The sequence below is a fragment of the Glossina fuscipes genome, unplaced genomic scaffold, assembly GCF_014805625.2.
Source record: "Glossina fuscipes isolate IAEA_lab_2018 unplaced genomic scaffold, Yale_Gfus_2 27, whole genome shotgun sequence".
NCBI classification, from domain to species: domain Eukaryota; kingdom Metazoa; phylum Arthropoda; class Insecta; order Diptera; family Glossinidae; genus Glossina; species Glossina fuscipes.
The window spans coordinates 7,887,086-7,914,721 of NW_023998422.1; the positions used below are offsets into that span (position 1 = coordinate 7,887,086).

The following is a 27,636-nucleotide window of genomic DNA, read 5'->3' on the forward strand; positions in this document are numbered from 1 at the left end:
TTGAATACAACAGCAGCACTTGAGGAGCCACCAGCACACGTAGCAGCATGACTCACACAAGTGACCGCCTCTATATGTGTCTGCTTGTCGTTTTTTCTTTTTTTCTTTTTTTTTTTGCACCAAAAAGGAACAAATGCAAAGCAAAATGCTCCAAGAAGAAGATCTAACTACGGGAACGTAAGAGTTTTTTGCTATTTGTAGATTATCTAGAATTAGAAATAGAAAAATAAAAAAAATAAAAAAAATAAAAAAAAAAAAAACATTAGAGAGAAGTTACAATAAATGATGTGTCTGCGTTTAACTCATACCCTTGCGAATTGTTAAATGTTATAATTAAAATTATTTTATTAATGAAGCGCACATTGCAGCGCGACTGACATTTTCAATTAGTTTTCGCATAAGTAAATCTAAGTTCATTTTTCAATGCGAGCATCGTTACATGCGTAGGAGGCGAAAAGATCTTAAATATATTAATATATAATGTAAATTAATTATTTACTTTAATTAATTAAAATTAGTTAACTAGGCTTTAATGAAACGGCCACAAAGACCCGATTTCACTATATATGCAACAAGGCGGCAATGGCATTCAAAATTCGAAATTTACGACTAATTCTCGTTTCTCAAGCTTCTCCACTTCGTCTTGCATTTAACCCGGCGAACGTAGATACGTTAATAATTAACCAGTTCAAAAATTTAATGGGCAGAAAGTAATACGGATACCATGCCGATCTATTGACGGACACACTTAATATACAGGAGCCATGCGCAAGATGATATAGCCTCAAATGTTTCTAAGTGATTCAGATTCAATTTAGCTTATTCTTCTTAAAGTTGTACGGTTAATAGTAATATCCAAACACCGATGTACGACCGAGCTACACCTACGAATGTTACATCTAGAGTGAAATAACAAGTAAATGCTTATTTGTCCTTTTGATACCTTTCATCTCAAGACCCCACAATTACTGAGGTTGGAAATTTACGAGGGCAAAGAAGATAAAAAAAGGTACGAATTCTTCTAAAGAGGGAAAAGGGCATCAAATAACAGTTACAGGCTAAAAAAAAAGTTCGACATAATTTTCATAAGTCTTGGGGATGCAGATGACATGACCTACAGCACACGGCTACGTTCGAGATTTGATTCTAGCAAACAGCAAACTAGCTCCGGTTGATTCAGTTGAAGCATACATTCACATAAAAATGTTATATTTACATAAATAACAATAATATATAGGGAATATAAGGAATTGACGCATTTATCAATGGGAACTTACAGCCGAATGAGAAGCCGAGTAGGTAAGAATCCCGACTAACAAGTCTGTGTTCACAAGTTCAAACCTCAAGCCAATTAAATATAAAAATAAGAAAATTATATTCGGCCATGGCCCATGGAATCTTTTGTACCCAACACCATTATCCTGAAAAAAGGTAAAAATTAAACATACCTATCCATTCTTTAACATTGCATGGGCGTGGACGAAGTTTTCCATTTTTCTCAAGCGAAAGTCGAAACTCATATGGTGTGCCTGTTGTAGTCTATGGGCACATCTCATCTTCTATCTATATCTACTATCCAATCCTTCCATTTGATATCCTTATCGACGGAATTCTGAAGAAAAAGTTAACCTACCGGGTCGTGACCTCGGCGATATTTAATTTAGAATTAAAACACTTAGCTTGTCGTATTCTGATCTAAAAGTCCTTTTATTCGACTTCTAATTGTTTATGCGGCTAAGAAAAAACGAATCCTCCACGTCGTGGGGTCCACCATATTTAATCTAACACTAAAGTATTTTTAGACAGATAACATATCTTTATGTAGGGAATGACCGGTCCATTGGCCAATCTATTGGTCATACAGCAATCTATATACAAGAAGTTCCAATGCTTGTTTCAGTTTTGAAGACGAATGCATCATTTTTGCGGCAAGGACGGACAGACAAGCACAAAGACAGGCTTAAATTGGTTTAGAATTTAATGCCGATCAAGTATATCCATACTTTATGGGATGTCTCAAGCTTCTGCGTATTGCATGTGTTTTGGCCAAACGAGAGTTCCGTCACACCCTTCGTTGGTGGGTGTAAAAATATTTGGGGAAGAAAAACCACAATTTTTTATGTACATAATCCCAAAGATTCCTTAAGGCGATCAAAGTGAATTGTTGGGACAATGTTTATGGCCATCTAGGTTCAACCTTAGGAAATTTCCCGGTTACAAATGTTCCGCATAAAGTAAATGCATTCAAAAATGACTGGAAAATGTTTCCAAATCTAACTTCAAATATGGCGAAGAATACATAAATTTTCATCTATCACTTCACGTTGTTTCATTATTTGGCTACGACCTTTCCGAATAGATTAGCGACTCATACTTTGGAAAAGGAACCGGCGATATATCTAATCTTAATTGATTGGGGAAAAAGGTGTAAAAATCTGTAACTTGTCCAGCAATGAATTTGTAAAGTAAATAGGAAACTATTTCCACACTAAACCCATACTCTTTTATTTTTACATCTAATGTTAATGCTTAGCATCAAAAGATTGGACTTGAGCCAAACATGATATCTTATTGCACGTTACAGTTGACATATCTTGTGCTTATTAATATTAATGAAGGCGCGAACTAGAATAAAAGTCTTAGGAAAAAACTTGAATGCATGCAATTATTTTTCAAAATTGAGCACATAACCGCACACAAATCTAATTTATCTTACACTTCAACATAGTAATCATAAGACAGTTTTTTAGCACGTTTTTTATAATTTTTCTCACATCATGTTTTTTTTTTTTTTATAATTTAATGAAATTTTCACCAAACATTTGTTCTTCTTCATTTTTTTATTAATTGTTGCTACATATATAAACCCTTTTGCACAAAAACAAATTATTTTGTAAAAAAAATAAAAAATTGCATATGCAATGAATTTTAAATATGTAAAAATTCTCAAAGCGAAAGTAGAACAGACATCAAGAGAATATGTTTTTTTTTTATTTATTTTTTTTTCAAAACTTACTGAAAACAAAATTCTGAATATAGATTTTGTTTAAAATTATTTCGCTTTCCGCACCAGAAAATCAAAAAAAAAGAAAAAAATACGCTGATGTTATTTTTGGAAATTAGCAAAATACTGGTCGCGCAACCAAATGACGGGACAAAAAAAAGCTCCACAAACATTTTGTTTTGGCCTAAAACGGACAGTGTTTTGTTGTGCCAATGTATTCAGCCATGGTTACAGTAAAATATCTATTGCCATACACGCATGTACTTCGACATATCCGAAGAGTTCATTAGCGACTTGTTATTTAATTAAGCAGACAGACGCACACATATACTGACATTATAAAAAATCAAGGTAATATCACTAATGGAAAAGTTTTTTTATATTTAATGAGAACACTTGGCAGCGGCTTAATATTTATTGTCGTAGGTGTGCAGTATAAATTTGTAAGGATTTTTAGTAAAAACAAGGACTGGCCCCAACTCCACACTTTGCTTGGTATCGTCGAAAAGCTCGGTTTACGGAAACCTATGCCCAGTCTCCGATAATTCTAGTTCCACGCTTCAAACATTTCCTTGCCAAGTTTGCTTTTCGCTAGGAGAGGCACAAATTTAAATAGACGGCGATCAGAAGGTTCAATATCTGGCGAGCATAGGTTTGGAATAAGACGCATAGGTTCAGTTTATATAAAAGTGATTTAATGTTTCCCCCCCTGTGAGTTAACGTTATGATCTTCGCTGAAATAATGGCGCCCGCTACTAAGTGGCACAATCCCTTTAAGATAGAAGCGACACTACTCATGGAATACCAGATCGATTTAGAGTATATGGTCAATAAACTTACTCTGAGTAGTGTTCAAAGCGTACCTGTCTCTCATTATTTATAGCTCTCGCGCTTTTAAGTTACCACAGACACCAAAAATGTCTGTACCTAGCAGTCAGGATTCACCGATATTTCAACCGAAGTATACGCACTGCAAACGGTGATGTCTATTTGTCGCTTTTTTTTAGGTAAATAGGAAAAGGCAAAGCTAACCGGTATATTACATTTTTTATCTGCTTAATATATACTGTCCGTATATATGTAGACTTGCTACATATTTATCCTGCATCTTCAAAATCCAAAGTGTACATATTCTTGCTCAGCCCGACATTTAGAATCGATTCAGCAACGTCCGTCCGTCTGTATGATGCATGTTATTGACAGTCTCTTGGACGCAAAGGTGAAGATATCAACTTCAAATTTGGCAGAAACGTCGGAAGTGTCTGCAAGCAGATTGGTACTGAAAATGGGTCAAATTGTTTAAAGCACACGTCCGGAATAAAGCGGTAGATCAACACATCTCTGTTCTAAGCGAAAATTCGTAGGTTTTTCTGGATTAAAGAGTAGAAGACGACAAGGTAAGTGTATTTATTTGAAATGAGTTGTGAAAGTATAGGTGGGTTATAGGTGATCAAACGGTGATACAGATTAGTGATCATAAATAATACCCTTTTTACAGTCTAAATTATGATAGCTTGTGTGTAACAAATACATTCAATAGAATATAAACAAGTAAGAAAATTATATTCGGTCGTGACCGAATCGTTTATATTTATCACCGCTAACCTTAAAAAGGGAAAAGCGGTAAAGGGATTAAGTTTTTATGCTCTACAATACGGAGTGTGGGCGGCTGATATTTTTTATTTTCAAAGTAAAAGTTTGTGTTTTCTAGGCGTGTGGGACTTGTAGCGGTGTTCTTTGAAAAGTTTAGTTCAGTTGCAAATTTCATTTTCGCTAACGGGGGAATGTTTATCACTAATACAAAAATGGACAGACGGACATGTGTATTCCGAATTTGAAACTGTCCAAGGATTTATATACTTAAAGGGGGTTTTTAAAGCTTGTTCTTGTGCCTTATACAGACGCTGATAAAAAAATTTGATATACTATTACATAGGGAAGGCGTGGTCAATTTTGTTCCATTTTTGTACAGGCACTACGGTTATCTGGTACAAATTATGAGAAGTGAGCAAAATTATTTATTCCTTTTGAAAAACCGAGGTGTTCTTAGTTTACGTGGTGCCGTGGGTGTGTCCTTCGACCGATTTTCGATTCATTTTCAATACCAACCTGCGTACAAAAACTTCCGATGTTCCCGCCACATTTGGCGGCCAGGAGAACATTTACAACGAACGGACACATAGACGGACATGCTTAAATTGATTTAGATTTTTGTATATATGCCTTGTGGGGCCCCTGATGCATGTTTTCTTTCGAGTGTTGCAAACGTTTTGACAAAATGAATATACATCTGATTCTTCGGTTATGGGTATAAAAATGGAAAATGGACGCACAAAATTACAAAACCTCGTAGAGATACTGACAGAAGAAAGATTTACAATTTTCACTGACTCGCAAATATTGTGATGCAAATATGTCAACTGACGCTTGTGTCATTCCCGTATACATCCCTGCTAAAAAAGGAAACTTGATTTTTATTTTTTTCAAATGAAAAACTAACATATCAACACCTGCGAATCTTTTCAACTTGATATGCAATCGAATTTATTACGATAATAGATTAAGATAATATATACATACAAGCAGAATGCGATCACAAAAGGAAATGTAAATTGATTTAAATTTTTGAAATTTTTCGTAGAAAATATAAAAGTTGCCGCGACTCCATGTATTTCTCTACTCATTAATTATTATTTAATTTCATATTATATTCATTTAGCTTCATGTCTACATCTATTACCAAAAATTATAAAAAGCAATTTTGTTAAAATCATGCGACATTAACTCCATCATAGCATATATCATCCAATTCAGGAATTTGCGCATCAAATCAATGCATACTTCAGGGTATCATTTAAAATTGATTTTCGAAATCGAGGCAGAAGTATTATAAAAGAAGTATTTAAGACCAGGCTTGTAACTCTACCTATGAACAGATTTTAATTCAGGAAAATGTTGAAAACTATCTTTTGTTTATCTTCACCCTGCTATATATGTCTTGTTCTTGTTCTATACGTATTCATATCATTTATATATTAGGTTGGGGAAAAAGAAAGCCATTATTTTTATCAGGACTTCAGGACTTTATTTAACATGCTTCGGATTGTCCGATTTGGGTCAAATATGCACCGTTTTGTTGTATGATTTGTTGCCATTTTAAAGGTAACTTCAAAATGCCTCTCTCATAGAAGTCCTGGTCTCTATTTGCAAAAAACTCTAGTAGTCGATTTTCACAATCCTCCATAGAATTCAATTTTTTATCATTAAAGAAATTTTGCAATGCAAGAAGAAGATGATAATCGCTTGGTGCCAAGTCCGGACTGTATGGCGGATGCATTAAAACTTCCCAACCAAGCTCCCGAAGTTTCTGGCGAGTCACTGTAAATGTGTGTGGCCTAGCGTTGTCCTGGTGGAACACGACACCTTTCCTGTTGGCCAATTCTGGCCGTTTCTGGTCAATCGCTATCTTCAAACGGTCCAGTTGTTGACAGTAGAGATCAGAATTTAGCGTTTGGCCATATGGAAGCAATTCATAATAAATAATCCCCTTCCAGTCCCACCAAATGCATAGCAAAACCTTCCTGGCCGTTTGAGGTGCTTCACCGCTCTTTGACCACGATCGTTTTCGCACAGGATTATCGTATGTGATCCATTTCTCATCTGCAGTCACCATCCGTTTAAGAAATGGGTCTATCTCATTCCGTTTGGCCAAGCCTTCGCAGATGGAAATTCGATCCATCATGTTTTTTTCTGTTAAGTGGTGTGGCACCCAAACATTGAGCTTCTTTTTGAATCCAGCTTTGTGTAAATGGTTTAAAACTGTTTTATGGTCGATTTTTAGCTCCTGAGCGATGCTGGCGACTGCTAACATGCCGGTCAACTTCGATCATTTCTCCGATTTTATCGACATTTTCGACTATCGGCCTACCTGTGCGAGGTGCATATTTAACATCAAAAATTCCTGAACGGAATCTACGAAACCAAAATTGCACATAATTGGCTGTTATAGTATCGGAACCATAAACACCATTCACAATTTTAGCCGCCTGGCTTGCATTTTCGCCTTTGTCAAAGAAAAACTGTAAAATGTACCGAATTTTCTCTTTGTTCACTTCCATTTTTAACACGCTTTAACTCACAACTGAATGCACCAAACAAAAAACAGCAAAAGAATTTTTTTTACTGCGAAATGTACAGTATGTAAATGTACAGTATCGGAAATTGTTTGATCGATACTTTACGAGAAATCTATCAGTGCAGCCATCTACCGAAAAAATAATGGATTTCTTTTTCCCCAAACTAATACGTGATATTGTTACCGAGGCAAGAGCAGAAATAAAATTAAGTGAGCACGCGTTTTATTTGACGTTGAAGATTTAAAGCTTCCAGTTCGTAGTAAAGCCTATAAATAGATTTAGTTGTTGCTCAAGCTTAATCTAACACGAGTGATAAGAAAAATTAACAAACTTCTAATTTCAATAGGGAAATAAATAATAGACAAGCATATGGCCATATACTTAGTTTTAGACAAGCAAGCAGACATTGACTAAATCATTTCTAATATTCATGTTGATCCAGAATATATTTAACTTATATAGCCTGAGATATGCTGAGTAGACAAACGAACTCGACTTACAACTCAGTGATATTCGTGGATACAAATCTCAAGAGCGGTAGAATTTTCAATGAAGCCGATAGCCTTAGCTACTTAAGTACTTTAACACAGTAGTCCTATTATTATTATTAATTTCGTCAGAGAAATAAATTCTAAGACTAAGCTCTTAAAACCACTAGCATCTAATGCTATCAGCTTTTATTAAAAACTTTACGGCACTTGAGATTCGAACCCATGACCACTGACTTGCTAGTCGAGATTCCTCGCCTTCGGCTACTCAGACGGATAACACAGTAGTCCTACAATGTATTTCTTTGACTAAATTAGTTATAAGAACAACTATAGGATATTCTTATGATAGAATGGAAAGACTTTACTAAGGCATATTTGATTAGCATATAACGAAAGAGTATTTAGCCAACTGCCTACTAACCAACTACTACTGCCAACTGTACAACTAACCTAAGCCATTTATGTTTTTAATCTATTGTTCCATCAAAGTCCGGCCATAGGATATTTAGCAGAAATCAATTTCAATAACTTTTGATACAAACTTGTGTTAAATGTTTATAATTAGATCCAATTAAAGTCGTGTCATCCACGTACAAGTGGTTCCCCCCGTTGTCCTCAAAATGCATGTCTTCGCTTTATAGAGTAAGTCTGTAACAATCTGTAATTTTCATTAGGTACTCTAGGGAATCTGCAAAACACTTATTCATTATCAAGCGGGTATAGTAAGATAATTTTGGGAAAGCAAAGAATTGGATAACGGAACATGTGCTGTATACACACAGCCGCTTTGTGATTGAATGAAATGGAACTATATATAAGGCCAGTAATTCTTTCAATATAATCAATGCAAATATAAAATGGGTAGGGTTTGCTTCGTACATATATAATTATTACTAAACTGTATAAAGTGAAATAAAGAAAACAAACAATAAAAAAAAAACATTTTCATTAATGATGGGAAAAATCGCTGCGCAAACTAAAATAAGTTAAAACATTGCAGTCGGGCATAACCGACCTGTTAAGCACTCTACGCTATTATTTATGCCTAAAAACATGAAAAGTCGAAGTCTTTAACATTTGAAAGCTTATTTTTAATGGAAATCTTTATTGGGAAGAAAGATCGAAAATTATATTAATGTAGTCCGGAGTTAAATATGGCAAAATTTTAATATCAAGCATTTGGCATACGATACTAAAAGTTAGGCTTTTGTTGCCATATCAAAGCTTAATTTAGGTAAAAACGACCATTATGGGAGGAGCGGGTTTTAAAAATCATCAATGTATCTAATTTCATTAAAATATTTCGAAAATTTTATGAATTGAACACAAAAGAATATGAACAAACAGTAGTGAGATGGACAGACAGATAAGCCTAAACCGTGTTCAGGGAATGTTTGAGAACTGATAACATCTGGATCTACCTCAAGCCAAGTCGTTTTGAATGTTTCATATTTTCACAGCTTTAATGGCATAAATGGCACACACTACTACTACTACTACTACTACTACTTGTATTAATCAACTAATAATAATACTTGTACTAAACAAATAATGCGCTCAATTAATTAAAAAAATAAATAAAATTAACAAGACTTAGTCGTTATTATAGACAAATGAAATGTTTTAATCATGTAGCAACAATTTAATTACATAAATAATTTCACCGATTAAATCTAATTTAGGAAATTAGCTCTAAAAATTGATCTAAATAATGGATCATTGTTAAATGAATCGCCAATGAGAAATGAAACTAAAATAATGCAATTAATTGTTATTCCATTCATAATAGATAAATAAATAATAAAAAAAACTTTTCACCGAACTTTGATTCGAAAATGATTCGGTCCCTTCTGTTTTTGCCAGATCACTCTGCTCGTTTCCTTCTACACATTGCAGTTTTATAAAAAATTGACATACAATTCGGAAACTTGACTTAAGGCATTTGATGAAATCAAGAAATTTCTCAAAACCGAAGAAAATATTTTCGAATATTCAACTTCAAACAGATTCGATAGCTTGGCATAGAGGATATCGCCAGAGAAATTAAACAAACCAACTTCCAACCTTCATCCAACTTGGATGAAGAAAGCTGTTGACAAGACATGATTGACATATATATATAAAAAATTCGAAGCCAAAACGCATTCAAATATCAACCTTTTTAAATGTATTACGTAACATCGCATTATTTCCAAAAAAAAAATAATAATAATAATAATAAAGCTGACATAATGCGTATGTATGCCACTTGAGTTCATATAAACAAAGATTCCATATTTAATGCATCCGTTATCATGCCCAAAAAAGGACAAGAAAATGTTTATATTTATATATTTATAAACAGAGCTGAACAATTTTCAAAAAGCATAGACAACAACAATTAAAAATATTATGATCAGCCCAGGCCGAATATTAGATATTTTAAATGCAACTATTCATCTATTTTCATAATAAAATATGAAAAATTACTCCTTCTGATCTTGTTAAGCTATACACTTTTCATAGGTACCCTTGTATGGACGAGGGAGAAAGACGTGAATTGAAATTAAGAAAAATTTCTCTTTCATCATGAATATTAAAAGTAAAACTTCGTTACCATATAAGGCCTTACTTGAATTGTACAGGGTGGGCCCCATTGAAGATCTGCCTGATGCAATTTGGTGCAGATAATTTTTATGTGAACCTATTACTTATGAACCAATTTTTGTCACAAAACATAAATGAAACTTTTCATCAAATGAACTGTTGCTTTCCGTGAGAACCCTTACACGAGTGGCGTACGTCAAGCTTATGTGATTCATGTTTTTCGTATCATACTACGACTTAGCAAGTTTCATGCAGATATTTTCAAGTTCAGAATTTCACCTTCTACGGTAAGGATAATAAAAACGTCTCGATCATGCAAGCGACCTGAACCGTCATTAAGCCAAATTATATCAATCTACCGAATATGATCAAAATGTCTCAGCCTGGTATCTCGAGTACGAAGATATACGGACAGATATGCTTAAACTGATTCAGACAATGAATCTGAATGGATAGATGTAATAAAAGTTGGGGCAATCTGAAGTCCTTCTCGGTGTTACATACATTCGTCAAAATTAATACACGTTGTGTCACAAGTGATGTGTAATTACCGAATAAAAATATTATATCCGTTAAGACGAATCTTTTATATCCGCCAGCTTGAAACGAAATGTTACACGAAAGACGAATAATATTCGGTGGGCATGAAGCGCATTTACCGCACTTTCAATGTGTGGTGATCAACCATAGAATTCATACAAAGACTTTTTTCATTGTACAACAAGATACAAGCTTTTCTTATGTTGGTCTGCAGGCGAGTCCATTGACAGCTTTGGTATATGTATGCAAAAGAACTTTCATAACGTTGGCAAGGAACCAATATATTAACCTTTGCGACTGAAAGAGCGTTTCTTGCACAGGCGGCAAAAGGAATACCGCCAATAGCCTCACGATCTTGACATTGTCAAGAGTGTATACATGTACTTTATAGAGTTTCTGAAAAGTATTCGGAAACTTATTGACCAAAAATTAAATTTCAATACCCTGTAATAATGACTGAGCGAACACGCCCGGTTTTTTACTTTTAGACAGATAAGAAAGCTGCTATAGGACCTCTCAGAAAATATAGATGAAAATACTTTTCGTCATATTCGGCTGAAGAGCAAAATAATCCAAATTATTGCGGTTTTGAAAGCAAAAGTAGCTCACAACTTATGTTCAATTGTACGCGTCTTCTTTGTCCAATTTATCGCATGAGAACAACAACTTCTAATAACATTACGTATACGAATAGGAGACGACTAGGCAAACTGTGGATATGCCTAAACTGATTCGGAATATGATGCAAGTGTAATCAAGCTAACATATTCACTTATATGTATATATATATGTCTGATCATTTCCACCTTTCGATGACAGATATTTAAAATAAATAAAAAAGATTAATACCGAGAATTCCTATCCTGAAACAATTCGCAAGGGTATGTTTATGTAAATACTTAAAGGATTGATTTTTTTTTATATCATTTCCTGTAAATAAATACTCACTTAAACGCCCAACGGTGTCGACGCATCGCAAGCTATGAAAAATCTATATCCTTGATATTACACACAAACACACAGAGACACAATCTCTTTGTTTGTTTCTCTTCTCTGTCTTATTCTTTTAGGATAAGTTGTTTTGAAATTCTCCCTCCCTTATTAAAACCTTGCGTGGGTTGTAGTAACGCGTTGAAAAAAAAAAAAAACAAAAAAAACAAACAGCATCCAGATGTAAGCACGCACATTCACACACACAAATGTAAAGTTCAATTAAAATAAATTTAAAAAACAACAAAGAGGCAAGCAGCCATAATAACGCAACAACTACGCATAAACATATAAATGTATGTAAAACAGCGTTAATGAAACGTAATCATAAACAACAAATTGATTTTGTTATTATTGTTTTCTTTTTTTTTTCCTTTTTTTTGTTTAATGATTGTATAACGAATTATTTCTGAATTTCAAAAGCACTAACACAACACACACACACACACACATAAAAAAAAAACACAGTCAATCGAGATAAATTGTGCGCTTTTTCTTTCAATTTCATTTCAATTTGAACAGAGCATCCATGAAATAAGGAAAACGGGGCGCCTTGAAAATAACTCAGCATGCAATTGCAAAAAAAAAAAAAAAATTTTTTTTTTTTCTTGTACTTTTTTAGTTTCTGATTTTTTTTTAAAGATTTTTAAATGCGAATTTCCCTTCAATAATACACCCAAGTCCACGATGATTTGATTTGCACAGGACAAGCGGAAATATTTAAATGCTTTAGAATTGATTTTAATGCTATTTATTACGTCTTTTTGGTTTTTTTGTTTTTTTTTTTTGGTTTATTTTTGGTTTATTTTCAAAAAATGTTTTTAGTTATTCTTTTTTGCTTTTTATCACAAATAAAAATACATTTTGTTGTACATATTAAAAACAAGCATATTTAAATATTGCTCTTCTCTCCTTCAATGAAATAAAACGAAAAAGTATCTATTTAAGCTGATAACAGCGCGCAGCGACATACCGCTTATAGCAAACGAAAACATGTAAAAACCGATTAAACCGAAAGCAAGAACATAACTGAAATTGAGGCGCATTTTCATAAAGAATTTATGCTCACACTTGGCACTCGGTGTCTCTCTATATCTGCCGTCAATCCCCATATGAATTAAAAATAAATTGAATATGTATTGAGAAACATCTATAAAGCTAAAGTTTTCTTCATAAATACTCTCATTTCTTGCAATTATATTATGAGCCGAGTGAGAGTGGAAGTATGTGCGTGTATGTATGGGAAGGGTGGCAGCATTGTGTATGTTATTCGCGTATTTGCTAGTGCGAGTTAATTCTATAGAATTTCTCCCTTTATTAATTCTTCCTTCGCGCTCGCGCTCTCTCTCTCCCTCTCTCATTATGGAAAACAACAAAACATAGCTACAATAACAAATATGTAAACGCTTTGATTAGCAAAAAAGAAAATTCCAAAATTATGGAAAAAGAAAGGAAAAGAGGGAAAAACTCTAACAGAGTTCATATCTAATAATGCTTTGCTTAACGTACATCAGCCAATAAATCCCGAAACTAATTTGACATGCAAAATTCGACGTTCATGGCTAGTAATGAGTACATCAGCCAATAAGTCCCACGACAAATTTGTTTAACAAAGTTCGACTTTATCCCTGAACAGAGTTTCCTTCGAAAATGCTATAATGAGTTTGATGCCTTTTTTTGTAGATCGAAATGCGTTTCTTTTTCATGACTATTCACCCGATTATTTGATGCCGGTCTTTTTCCGCGAAATTTAGAAAGTCAGGAACACTTAACCAGTGAATTGTGTATAACGAATACATACGTCACGATTCGTCCATCCGTCCTTGTCCAATTTCGTACTTAAAAAGTCAACTATGTATGATGAATACATACGTCATGATCGGTCCATCCGCCCTTGTCGGATTTCCTCATAAAATTTTCTCTTTATGAATGTGTATTTTGATCATAACTCATGCAAGTGTGTCGTTTGTAGACGGAATTTTGATCATGACTCATGCAAGTATATTTTGGGAAATACTTTGATCATCTTGTCGAGTCGTTTCATTCATTACAACCTAATTTCATATTACACATAGTCTGTGTTTGACGGGTATACGACGCTAAAGACGGCGACACATTCAACTTGTTTAAAAACCATTTTCAAAGGGTCAAATATTCGGACAAAATAATGAATTTATTGCCTTTCGACATCTATAGGGTGTCGGCTCTCTCTTGCACGGAATCTCTTGAATTTTTCAATTTGAACGGAATTTTTCCTCATTATAAAGCAATCTTTAAAAAACTTAGGTCATTAGGAAGTTTCCATTTTTTTGAAAATAACAAGATTGCCGTCATGAAAACTCCTCTAACACATAAACAAATAATTAAAATGGAATTTTGGCAGAGGGCATTAAGATTAGCACTTCAGAAATGAAGCGGAATATTTGTCAGAGATGACATCTACAGTGTCACTGTCGGAAACTATTGGCCTATGAGATTTATGAAGGAAAGAATATAATAACCCATGTCCTTGCCACATGTGACGCTTATGCTCAAAATCCTACGGGATCAAGTGATTAAACATTTGGATATGAACTCGCTTTTAACGACAAATTCGTTCATCGACCCGTAAATTGTCACAATTTCTAAAGTCTTGCTCCATGCTTCAGGTTTATATCTTTTTCTGTCTTGTTCCTTCTCAGAGGTTTAACAGGTTCATGACCTATTTCGCTATTAGCATAAAATGGCGTTACGTTTTTGTGGGCGTACGTAGCGTCCAGAAGACCTTAAGACGCATCTTTTATTATTCCAATTAATTCGTAATCGTTTTCTGAATCGGTTTAGACTTGTCCATCTGTTTGCTCGTCCGTCTGTCTGTCTGATGTTTTTTTTTTTGTTGGTTAAACCAACAAATTGCAAATTTCACGATATTTTGAAGAAATTTGATAGATAGAGGTGCTAAAAAAACAAAGCCTGTTGGATCGAAGCGAAGGTTTAGGACCAATTTCCATAAAATGTCGTATGAAAAGCTTTTGCATTAAAAGAATTTCAGTGTTTAGTATTTTTCGAAAAAAAATAGGCAGAAGTCTGTATGTTGGCACATAAAATAGATGAGACCATTTTGCGCCCATCCACCCCCTCCCACGTTTTTGCAAAAAAAAAAAAAAAAATCTGCATATCAACAACCTCGAATTTTTAACGCAACAGGCTTTGGGCATATAAGTTCAGCAACATGTTTAGTTCACGTAAATCTTTTTTTAGGGACTATGACACCTAGACCACCTAGACCATAAAGACTTTTAGGAAAGTAAGGCTTTTCATTGTAACAAGGCCACGCTTCGTGTAATTTATGGCAAAATAGTAAGGTGAAGGATAATAAGTTCTTGGGAAACATAATGATCTATACCCGGTTTAGGTTATATAGGGATTTTCGCACAAAGAGGAATGGTTTCTGATCCGTTATAATGAAAATAAGTTAAGTATTAATAATATTAGGTGAAATGGTGTAAAGTGTTTAAAGGCCAGTGTTGCATTTCAACAATGCCTTTGAAATTAATTTATCCATCATCGGAACTTATATAGAGTAAGTTTTTCTTTGCCTTATCTTGCGATATTCGTGTCGATAGCCGAGCGAGCAAATACAAAAATTTTAGCTTCATTACCTTTTCCAAGAGTGGAGTTATTTTTTGGACATTGGATAAGGGAAAAATTCAACATTTTCCTATACATTTATATTTTGTTTTAATATTATTAATTTTACCCGCGAAATCAGCAAACATTGACCAATTAATTTACGATATTGTCTGAGAAACGACAAAGTTTTTTTGGTTTTTTTTAACGCACGTGTCTCCTTACGAAGATAGCGTTTAGGGTCAAGTTGGGATGAATGATCTCCAAAGTTTTTAACTTAAAAATAATTGAACACAAGCAACCGCACATATATACGATATACAAATATATAGAAACTTTTGTCTATACACAACCTCCTATCTCCTACATGACCTCCGGCAAAATCAATGCGATTAGAGATGACAAAGAGAAAGCAGATACGATTCTCTACTTGAAATAAATAACACATGATACATAACAATCCATACATAGTAGACGAAATTTATTATCTACTTTGTCAAGACTAAATGGGGAAGAAGATGTGAAGAACAGACTGTACTGAAAATGCTTGAGATTTCAAACCTGTATAAAAGCACTGTTTCAACGTCAAGCCAAGGAGCTGAATTCTGCCAAGCGAAATTATCTTAAGAGACGCATGTAAATTTACTTATCTACAAAACACATGGGAGTCATTCACCCTGCTGCTATTCTGCATCACGAGAACAAGCTTAACAACAGCCCCCAACTTTGTTTACTACTACCTAGAGAATAAAAGTTCCTATCATTGAAAAAAGCGTCGTCTCTTTATTAGTAGATGCAATCTTTTCCTTCATTGAGCGAACGCGCGCACACTTCCTCTCTTCATTTATTATTTCTACCCCTAAATCATAATTAGAATGTAACGAATAGTTGTTATATTGTATGAATTAGGAAGTGAAAGACAAAGTTTCATTATGTGTGAAAACATTCGTTCACACATAATCACATTCCAGAATATAAATAACTCATATACTCGGACACATTTTTCAAAATATGTAGAGCATATGCAAAACAAATGTACACAAGCGCCCGGGATAAATATGAAAAGCGAAACAAATTTGAAATCATTTAAAATCGAATTTAATGTTTCAGCTTTCATATACAGAGTATAGAAGAAGAAGTCTTTGATGCTCATCGCTCATCAGATCAGAAATATATATATATAAATTTCAATGTTCAATATAAATTTTGATCATTGAAATTCTAAGATAACTCTAGTAAATGTTTATATTAAGTTTCAAAATTTACATATATATATATATATATATATATATTTATATCGTACTGTATCTCCCACGAAAAATTATCTGCATTGCTAGCCCAATATATTTTGTAGTAAAAGATTTTTATTTAACATGACGTCTATGACTTACATTTTTACATTGGCCTACGAAAAATCGAGATTTACTAGATTTGTCCATCTGTCCGTAAACACAAATGCATATATTTTTTGATCGGTGTGAAATTCTGGCCAGATTTAGCGTCGTCCGTACAGTGTAAAGCATGTAATCATAAATTAACATATGAAAGGGGAAAAAGTCGAAACAACTCGGCACATACATTTCATACTAATGGTCATGGATGAAATGTGAACCATCCACTATTGTACTTTTAATCTGCACAAAGATCTTATAATTTATTAAGTGATTTTAATCAAAAATTTCGAGCAAACATTTATCAAAAACATTACATATCCCATTGCTAGAGAGATCACAATGCTCATACAAACTAAAACTTACTGCCTATAGTGAGTACACTCACTAGTCAGAAAGACTAAGGAAACAACTGCAGGCAAGTAACTGGTTCGCCCACAACTATTTAATTAACACAATTGAGTAGACATAGAATTAAATTTACAATTGCTTTATTCCAAAGAAGCATTCCAAGACGAATATAAGTTTCTTATTTGTTCAGATAGGTCCCTTCGATTTAAATCTTTAAAATCCGAACCAAAACAAGATCTATCCGAGAACAGACAAGCAGACTGTAATTCAACTGCTATAAAAGTATACATGAGCCGAATCTTCCACACATTATTTTTCGTTGTCGCAAGGGGATTGATGAAATGACAATGCAGTTGTTCGGTGATAGTGAATATGAAAAAATTCCATAAGGAATGCGTAAAAATAATACATTTTGGCAAATGGTTAACGTTACAAATGCATATAGTTTATGTCAACTGCTTGGACGTTGTTTATCATAATAATAATAAGTATGTTGAGAAAAACGTGCGTCTACAAAAACAAAGCCTTCACGTTGTTTTTAGTTGTATAGCAATTGTTTATTTATATGCGAACATGTAACTAAGCCGTAAATAAACCAAAATTAATTATGAACATGAATTCTTTCCAGGTAAAGGTAATATTCAAAATAAGTAGAACATATATAGGTCCTTAGATACCCTACACCAATGCGCCTAGTACAATTATTCATTCGTTTTGATAATCATACATCAAATATTAGAAATTATTTTCATGCAAAGGAATACTTCCTCATGAAAGCCCGCATAGTGGAGCATGTGCAAAGCAACATATGGCGTGATCCAAATTTCCGAAAAAATTTTATAATTTTTCAGTTTCCGACATAGAGAGCCGGAACTACTAATATATATAAGAACTTGCTTTCCAAGATAATCCCTTTATATGTGAGGATGTGTTGAAAAATAGACCTAAGTGATTCAAATCACATAGCAATTTGCTAACTTGCTATTATTAAGCAATTTTTATCAAAAAGTATTAAAAACTAAATCATTTTCTCATTTCATGAGAAATCTTTTATGAAATGGATTCCAAAAAATTGACTCAGCTGGTTTAAATTTGGTCCACTTTCGACTTTTTATGTCGAATAACTATCATAAACAAATTTCAATCATAGAATATTAACAATTAAGCTGTTTTGCCATAAAGGAGTTTACAATTCAAGAGAACATTTATATGTGTTGGTGTCCAAAAAACAGGCCTAGGCGACGCAAAATCGGTAGAATTGATATGTATATTAATTTCCTACTATAAACCAGTTTTCCCTATGAAATATTGAAAATCTATTATATCTATTGACCATATAAAAATCCATTTTTCGTCGGAAGATCTATACGAGAGGGAGTTCAAAAAAATGGACACAGCCGAATCAAATTTTTCATATCAATTTAGAATGTCGAAGTATTTGAAAATTGCAATTTTTTTCTCCCTATAATTAATTTTCAAAATATATGAGGAGTGGTCGAAAGAATGAATCGATCCAAACCATTTGCAGCAGGTATTGTCCCTGGGTAAGAATATGTCAGCGTACCAAATATAATTAAAATATTTGAAAAATTTCGACCTGAAGGTTGAACAAAAGATTTACATAGACAGACATGAGGTAAAGAAATATGCTTAGGTGGCTCTTCCGGGTGTTACATACATAACTAACGGGCATAAACAATGTCAACAAGTGTCAGTTTACGTAGTCCACGACCAAGCTATTAAGGAAGAAAAAGCAAAGGTCAATAAAAAATGGACGACTAACGAGCAGACAGACAAAGCAAATTTGCATAAAGCTCTTTTTTGACGGTGAAATTCCGTTTACAGTTGAGAAAAAAACATTGACTTCTGTAGAAGAAATTTCTTATTATCGATAGATTAAAATTCTTTTTTTACTTTTCTATTGCGGATGATTATTTATTCAATAGTCTCTAGTAAAACATTCTTCATACTTAACGTCTAAATATAGTTTTGCAATTAATAACTAGTTTTATATTTATTATTTCACAACAAACATTAATCTTAATCTTAAAAAAAAAAAAAGTCACATATATTAATATGTGTGTGCTTAAGTATATCTTCAGCCATTTAAACGAGTTGTTCCAGTATATAAATCGCATTATGTAGTAAATCGGAATATAAAAAAGTGAAGATGCATCAAGTAAGTCAATCATTACAACAATAGAATCTTTCTCAAATTTTCTGTTAAGCTTGACTAGCTGTTGTTGTCAGTAGGGCGTATAAAAAATCAGAATAGCATGAAAACAATAAAACGCGATATGCAAAAAAATAGACTCGTTTTTTTTTTTTTTTTTTTTTTTTGCCAGTAAATAAATCACTTACTGATCGTCATTTAAGCGACAACAAAATGTAAGTTAATAGGTGAAAAAGTCAACGATTGTTTTCTATAGATTACGCGGATATTGGCGCATGTGCCTAATCCAGTGGTCTCCAATAGAGAAGTGAATTGAGCACATTTTGCTCTTTTCCATAAACTATCCATAGCAGTACAATTTTGTTGAAAGTTAATGAGGACTGTTATCGGCCGAAAGGTAGACCTCAATATGCAAAACAACTTTATTGCAATTACAAAAATTCTACGAAATGTTTTGTATGTCGAACGTGACCGATCGTTCGACCGATTGAAAAATTTCCTACCATCCATTGCCTTTACACTTCTTCGTTAGAGACTCTTCACTCAAAGAACTTAATTTTATTAAATACACAAGCGACTCATTAGTGTTCTCCTGCTCTTTGATTACAAAGTTTTCCAATGTTTTTACACCCTACACCAATTGTGGGACAGGCTGTAAAGTAAAGTTAATGCGGACTTATGTAACGCGGAAGGGCTTAAGCTAGATTCATTTTTTATTATACGGAACGATTCAGAGTCATAATCTGAATTGATCTAAGCATGTCTGTCCGTCTTTCCGTCTGATGTGTGTCCATGTAAATTTGTGTTCAAGCTACAGTCTACAATGTAGAAGATATTTTGATGAAAGGATGAACGCTATTGAAAATAACTCGGATCGATTCATTTTTTCGATCACTGCTACGGAAAAAAAATGCAGTTTTCAAAATTTAAAAATTGTGGTTAAATAGTAGTAGTACTTTATTCTAAAGTTGTATAAAAAGTTTGAACCGGCTGGAGCAATTTTTGAACCCTCTCTCTCGTATAACAAAAACTAAAGTTCATATGACAAAAAGGTATAATTTTCAATGTTGCATGATGAAAATTACGTCATCATAGTAATTTAAGATAAGAAAATGAACTGTATTAAATTTGGACAATTTTGTCCTATTTTTTTGGATCCTACCTTAATAAGGATTTTTACGAAAATTGATCCTTTATAGAGCAGATGAAAATTGTCCCATAATAGTAATTTCATATATAAAATAAGAATTGTATTAGACAATGGGGTGTAGGTTATTTAATGGACGGCCTTGACCGATCTTTACTTGTTCTTACTTGTTTTCTATTTTATTTAAGAATTATTATGCTTTGCATTATGTATTAATGATAAGTGTACACTTATTACGTATAAGTGAAAGTCGTTTTTGTGTACACATAATAATATTTCGATAAGCAATAATGAACCAAGCTTATCCAAGCTATATATGGCGTTTTCGAATAACAAAAGCAAAGTTTGCTTACAGCAATCGTTGTCAGATTTTTGAACAGTGAAATGAAATGAAGATATAGTCACACACACGAGCTAACAATAATTCCATAACATTTAAAATGTAAAAAGTTGGAATTAAAAAAAGGCCTAAAGGGAACTTGGATGTTGCACTCTCCTGAGCCTCGAGGAAAGTTTCAAGGTCTGTACACGTACTTTGTTGTGGCCAACAATCAGTTACAATTCCCCTTAATGTCAGTGTGCAAATTGAAAGGAAAATTTGCCCAGGTTCAAAAAAGTTTTTTTTTAACTGCCGAAGTAGTGTAAAAATTGGGATTCTCTCCTTAACATATAAACAATCTTGATCAAGAAAAAAAACAAGAACGGTATAAACTTTCCAAGGAACGCCAATACAATAATCAACTTCTTGGTCAATTCTGAAAACTATTGATATGTTATTCCAGTGAGTGCATATTCTGGATATTCACAAAAATATTTCCCTGCCCTTAGGTGATTGTTATAAAGCGATTTCTTCGATTGATTATTTATACGCATAAGAAAACAAACAGTTGCGGTTTAATTCATTAACAATTTAATGATAAGCATTTAAAGAATTTTTATAAGCGCATAAAAAAAATATATATATATATATACATATATATATATATATATATATATATGTGCATACATTTAAGCGCAACATATGTGCAAATAGGCTACAGATCAGTGATATTAAATAAGAAAATTAAACATTTGTCCTAATGAATGCTACAGTTGATTACAAACGAGAAAATGACGAATAAATAGTTCGTTGGCCTGTTTTCCTCTGATCTTATTTTCGTTGAAGCGTATATGTACGCGCATTTAAATGGCGTCACTTTGTCAGCAAAAACAAAAAAGAAGGAAAAGTAAATACAAATCACAAATTTCGCACAGAGAATTTTTGCCAAAAATAATTTCTTTTTTCTCTTTTATGCTGGCTTTGGTAAATGTGTATAAAGGTGTAAAGCAAAACATAGCAAAACAAACAGTTTGGCCAAAGACCAAATAATTGATTTAGTATTTCTTGCTCTTTTTTTCTTGAAACTATTTTAAAACTTATTACTTACTCAATAAGTTTGGTTATTTCTGCAGCCATATCCCTCAAGACGCCGCGATCGAACTCGGCGCCGCCAACAGTACCAAGTAAATTTGTCACGTTCTCTACCATATTGGCATCTTCAAATGCCGCTGGAGTCGGACATTCTTCTCTGGCAGTTTCTCTGGCAGACGTACCTAGTTGTTCTTTTTGTTCATTAGGGGATTTTATATTTTCACACGACATAACGAACAAATTAGAAGATTAAATTCAATCAATCACAAAGAAAAACTATAGCCACTTCAACAGTTAATTAAAGTAAGATGAAAAGAAATCAAATAAATAACGACGTAACAAAAAGAACTTTAACATTTACAAAGCTTTTGTAGCTTCTTTTCTTTAGAAAAACAAATCGCAAAAGTAATTGGCGGCATATTTAATAACGATTATCAAGTATTCATTCATTGCATGTCTATCAAACAGAGCTGCCATCATTTTTATTTTCTACAATATCATACAAAAAGTTAGGCTATCAACACAATGAAGTTTCGCTTTGCTTGCATTCAATTTTGCTATAGCAATATTTCAAGGGGTTTCTTGCTGTTTGCTTTACGTGATTTGCAATGGGATCCTGCCTTACTTCCTAAGGAAGTATGAACGTCAAGATATGACAGGTTTATTTTTCTTAACAATACTTTTTATGGAGATAAAAGTTGAAAGATAAATTTTATCGCATTCACTCAGTTTCGCAAAATCTAAGTTTCGTTTCGACGAGTTTTTCAAAATAATGCGCTATTTACGGGGTGGTGATGGACAGGTTCCAATCCAATCATTCCAGATTGAACGCAAAAATAAAAGGAAAGAGATTAAACATAAAGGCGGACAAAATCAATTGGTAAAGTTCTAACTAAAGTCGTTCGGAAAAGCCGCCGACTGGAGTTAATTAAAGAACACTAAGAAATTCCCTACAAGGTGCCGAAACTCGGGACAGTCGATAATTAAGTAAGCGAGCGGAAGAAAAACAGTGACAATATAATTAAGAGTGAAATTATTACAAATTAAGAAGAAAAACTTTACAAAAGTGATGAAACCAATTTCAACAACAAAATTGAGAGGGTATTACGTTGTAGGTGGCGAATACAAGTTCCAAAGTTATGGAACATAATTCCGGATTATCTAAAAACATTCGATAGAATATGGTACCTTGAAGTGAACGCTCCACTCTGACTGAAGTCAGAAATTTCTAAAAATCTTCAATATTGCGTAATGCATATTCTAATCTACGAAAAACTGATGAAGCAAATGACTGCGAGGATAAAGCCGTTACTTTTATAGCACAACCAAAAAATACTCCTAGCGCACATTTTAAACAAGCCAGTAAAACAGCAACAATCACAACAAGTGGGTAAGCAGATCGAAATGTAACAACAGTACACAAGGAAAACGATTATAATGGAGTAGAACTTAAACTGTTCTAAATGAAAAAGTTTGAAAATTGATTACTCTTTTAGGAGTAAATCAATACACAGAAAAAACAATCGCTCAATGGGGACATGTAGAAGCAAATATAGCATTGAATACAAGAAATCTATATTAAAGAAAAAGGAAAGATGTTTCAGATGCACGAACTACCGACAGACATATAACATCAATGTAAGAAAAATTGCGCAAGAAAAAAATCGAATAGCAAAAACAAAACATCAACGGCGTAAGTTGTGACGTCGACTAAAAGCCGTAGGGAAACTCCCAACGCAACAGCCGTAACTTTAAATGTTGGTGGCAGCACAAATCGAAAAATATTTTTGCAAACAGCCAAAGTCATAATAAGCAGCATCAACAGCAGCGATGAAGTGGTTTTAAGAATAATAATGGACAATCATAGCGAGCAAACGTATAGAATAATGCGAGCGAATATGAAATAGTAAACTTAGTTTTAAGAAGTCAATGTGAAAAAATAATGATAAACACGATAATGGTTGAATCGATAAACAATTTGTCTGATCACGAAAGCATAAACCTGGCAGACAATTCAATTGTTGGCAAAAATTCAGTTAGCGTGACTTTTCTACCTCACACTCCACTTCCACTCCATGATACTTGGCTTCTGTATCTTTCTGTATTTTTTCCCTTCTATCCATGGCTTGAGCAGCTTTTTTTAAATCTTCTGGTTTTCCTTCATGTCTTTACGCAAAAAATGTTAAAAGCAACGACAAAATAACAATTAGAAGTAAAAAATACGATTAAAGTTATTCCCGAATTTATTTATTAAGAGTTATATAAAAATATAGACTATTAGACTTTTGATTGACCGTTGAAAGAGTATTAATTCCAATAAAGTGTTTCAAAATATTTACATAACGGAATAAAAAAAAGTGAAATATTTTTTATATATAAATACGCGTCGATTAACAGCAAGATTACCTGTTTGGGATCGCCAGCGATCACTTTGAGGCGATAAAAGAAATAAAACGGAAAATATATATACCATAAAACTTAAAGTAACTGATTAATGATTAAGATGATTCTAAGAAATAAGCTTCGTCTACGAAATATAAAATAATTTTTCTAGTGTAAGCAATAGTATCGTAAAAACTTTTAGTCTTGGCAGCTCTGTGTATAAACTGACAATTCCTTACCATGATATCACTCGTCAGTGCATGCCTAATTCTAATTAACAAGAAGAGGCACTGTAATTCTAATTAGCTGCATGAAACTAAAGAAAAATTTTGCATAATTTTTGATAAAGCGAGCTTTTGATAACTAAAAGGCATTTTAATATGTTAATTACACTAAATTAGGTTAGAATGTTGAAATGTGAAAAAATCAACGGCTCCAAAAGTTTCTACTCGTTTTTTAATATTTACAAACGCATTTAGTTTCAAGTGTTGAATGATATAATTGATAATTGGCGATGTTTGCTTCATTAAAGAACAAAATTAAGGAAGAAACCGGCTCCGATGTAATCAGTACAACGAGCAGTGGTGGGGCCAATAATTTTACACCAACACCTCCACATCCGCCACATCATCGATTAGTGAATCATAGCAATAATAGCAATAACAATAATCGTGACCATAATCGTCGTTTCCCTTCTACAATCAGTGTAAATTCCAATGATGACCAGCAGGTAAATCTTATTGGAATTACGTTAATCGCTTTGGAAATTTTTCCTTTTTTGTTTTTGGTTTTACAATAGAATGATCAGCTTTCCTTGTTACGTGTCCAATGTCAAGATTTGCAAAATCGTTTGCATTCATTGCAAGACGAAAAATCACGTATAGAGAAAACAAACGAGATTCTTCTGGAGTCCGTAAAAGTAGCTCAAACGCAGAAAGATCTATATTGTGAGGAGCAAGAAAAAATTCAAAATATACAACAAAACGAAATAGAAAAACTGAGAAGCTTGTTAGCATTTCGTGAGCAAGAAGCTGTAGACCGTTTATCAGGGCTAAGGCAAAGTCAGCAACAAGTCGAAAATTTAACCTCCGAATTGGAAAGACTTAAACATCTAGAACTAGAAGTGGAAGACTTAAAGGTTAGTTTCTAAAAACAAAATATATAAAGAGTGTGTTCAGCATAGTTTTTCAGGATGAACTTGAGCATTTTCGGCATGCCTCGCAACTTGATAAAAATAACCTCACTACAACAATGGCTGCAATGAAAGAAGAAAATGAGCATTTAAAAATGAGATTGCAAATAGTGCAACAATCCCGAGTGGATTCCTTAAATGCTCTCAGTACTGACGAGAAGCTCTTGGCGTTAGTACAAGAACGTAAATTATTGGAACAACATTTGGAAGAGGCCCATTTGCAATTATCCGATATTAAGAGCTCGTGGAGTGGTCAAAACTTAGCCTTAGAAACCCAAGTTAGCCGCCTATCTAAGCAGGTGGCGGAAGAAACCACAGAAAAACGAAAAATCCAAAAAATCCGCGATGACCTGGCAGAACGAGTAAAACAGTTGGAATTCGACCTGATAAACATGAAAGATGAAGTGCAGCAAAGAGATGTTAAGGTGATTGATTCACTGGCATATCTGTCCAGATGTATATTATAAAAAAAAAAAAAAACATTTTTTCAGATAAAATTATTGGAAGAAGAGATTGATGAATTAAATTCAACTTTAAAAGAATGCCGCGAAGAGAATGAACAACAGATACTCTTTGAGCGAAATAAATCCGTGAGTATTATCAACGCTGACTGAATAATGATGGACTTAAGGGGACTTGTAATTAACTCTAAACCCTGATCTACCAATACATGTTTAATTTATTAATATTAACTACCAATTATGTGCCTTATTGCTTTATTTTAAATAAAAACTTTTGTTCTCGTTAATGAATGTTGCGGCACGTTTTTCTTGGCATGCTACACAGATTTATTTGCAATTATACATTACTTTGCTTTAATGTCATACAACATTCCCTTTCATTAGGAAAATTTACAAAAGGAAAATTTGGAATTGAAATGCAAATTAGAAAGTAACGAGAACCGTTTCAATGATTTTGCCGCCGATTCATCTAATGCCGCACAGAGTTTACGTCAACAAGTCGATGAGCTGCAAAGTTCGCTGAATCAAGAGAAAGATGAAAAGCTGACTGCTTTACTGAAAAATGCTGAAATATCTCAGAATTTAGATATACTGCGAAAAGAGTTGAAAAGCGAGCAAGACGAGACCAACGAGTTGCAAGAGAAAAACAAACAACTTGAATCCGAGCTTAAGACAATAAATGTGGAAAAGCAAACAAACAAAGAAAACCTGGAAGAATTGCAAACGATTATGCATAAAAATGAAAATAAACTCCGAGAAATTGACGATCTTCAAAGGGAGATAGTTGAAAAAAATAAGGTGCTGTGTGCGATTTCATTTTAAAATTTATTTTACATAATATCCCCTTCTCGTAGACTATAAAAATCCTAAACCAACGCTTGTTAGACTTAAAAAAGACTTTACAAAAAGAATTCTGTAGCGTGAAAACTTCTGAAGGCAATTGCAGTTGCGGGGATCGAATGCATGCCGATAATGGTGTAGTAATGGATGAAGTGAATTTCAAATACTTGAAGCATGTCATCGTTAAATTCCTGACTAGTCGTGAGGTAATACTACCATATTTCCTGAAAATCATATCATACCTTTTCTGGACCACTTCGCATGTGAAAATTATTTTTATCCTGCATTTTACGATTTCTTGCAAAAATATATAAACCCAATGAAAATGTCATGTCCCATTTCATATTTATATTCAGTCTTAGGAGCACATTTTCGTATTTCAAAAACCACTAACAAGGAAAAAATTTAATGATTTATAGCATGAAATCAGTTTAAGATTTGTAGTCAATATCGATCGATCATAAAACTGTTTGAATTGAGCCAATATGTTGAAAATTGTCCAAAGGAAAACATAGTTAACATATGTACATAATATGTACATACAATTAAATGAAAAATTTCTTCTTTGTTCTTATATAATTGTAGGTGGAAGCTCGCCATTTGTTACGTGCCGTAGCCACTCTATTGAAATTAACGAAAGAAGAAGAGAAACTATTGCATGACACTTTGACTTGGAAAATGAGTTGGTTTGGCTCGAAACCTGATCACGGCAGTGGTCAACATGCCTTTTCCATACCACCCAGTTAGTAAAGTTTGTCTTTCTTTGTTTATTCATTTATTTTCTTAGGTATAAAATCGAAATTTGTGCAATTTGAGTCTTAATTCGAATACATTAAGTAGCCCTTTTTTACGAAGTATTATTATAAAAAAAAAAAATGCTATTATTTTTTTTAATATTATTACAAATGATCTCGTTAAGTGTTCCCAAAAAC

General features: G+C 33.3%; 2 protein-coding genes and 1 long non-coding RNA gene across 3 annotated transcripts in view; 1 reads left to right on the forward strand and 2 right to left on the reverse strand.

Moving 5' to 3' along the window:
• Positions 1 to 22,223, reverse strand: part of LOC119636104 (centrosomin) — a 54,271-nt gene extending 32,048 nt beyond the window's left edge. Inside the window, exon 1 of the mRNA XM_038031250.1 lies at positions 21,846 to 22,223. Coding sequence (XP_037887178.1) covers positions 21,846 to 22,060 — 215 coding nt within the window. The 5' untranslated portion in view covers positions 22,061 to 22,223. The remainder of the gene's footprint in view (positions 1 to 21,845) is intronic.
• Positions 91 to 12,524, reverse strand: LOC119636108. Its single transcript, XR_005247121.1, has 2 exons — positions 11,706 to 12,524; positions 91 to 206 (listed from the first exon to the last, which is right to left on the reverse strand). It is a non-coding gene; the product is annotated as an uncharacterized LOC119636108 (long non-coding RNA).
• A 2,247-nt stretch (positions 22,224 to 24,470) lies between the features above and the next one.
• LOC119635689 (golgin subfamily A member 1) lies at positions 24,471 to 27,594 on the forward strand. Its single transcript, XM_038030642.1, has 7 exons — positions 24,471 to 24,941; positions 25,011 to 25,349; positions 25,403 to 25,828; positions 25,895 to 25,993; positions 26,249 to 26,662; positions 26,719 to 26,910; positions 27,290 to 27,594. Exons 1-7 carry the CDS (start codon positions 24,726 to 24,728, stop codon positions 27,449 to 27,451), a joined length of 1,848 nt encoding a protein of 615 aa, XP_037886570.1. The 5' UTR covers positions 24,471 to 24,725; the 3' UTR covers positions 27,452 to 27,594.
• The last annotated feature ends 42 nt before the right edge of the window (positions 27,595 to 27,636 follow it).

What these genes read in the sequence shown, in the direction of transcription:
- LOC119635689 (XM_038030642.1), top strand. Translation starts at nt 24,726, where the DNA reads ATGTTTGCTTCATTAAAGAACAAAATTAAGGAAGAAACCGGCTCCGAT. An exon ending in ATTCCAATGATGACCAGCAG is followed by an intron (nt 24,942 to 25,010) that starts GTAAATCTTATT and finishes GTTTTACAATAG; the next exon opens with AATGATCAGCTTTCCTTGTT. An exon ending in TAGAAGTGGAAGACTTAAAG is followed by an intron (nt 25,350 to 25,402) that starts GTTAGTTTCTAA and finishes ATAGTTTTTCAG; the next exon opens with GATGAACTTGAGCATTTTCG.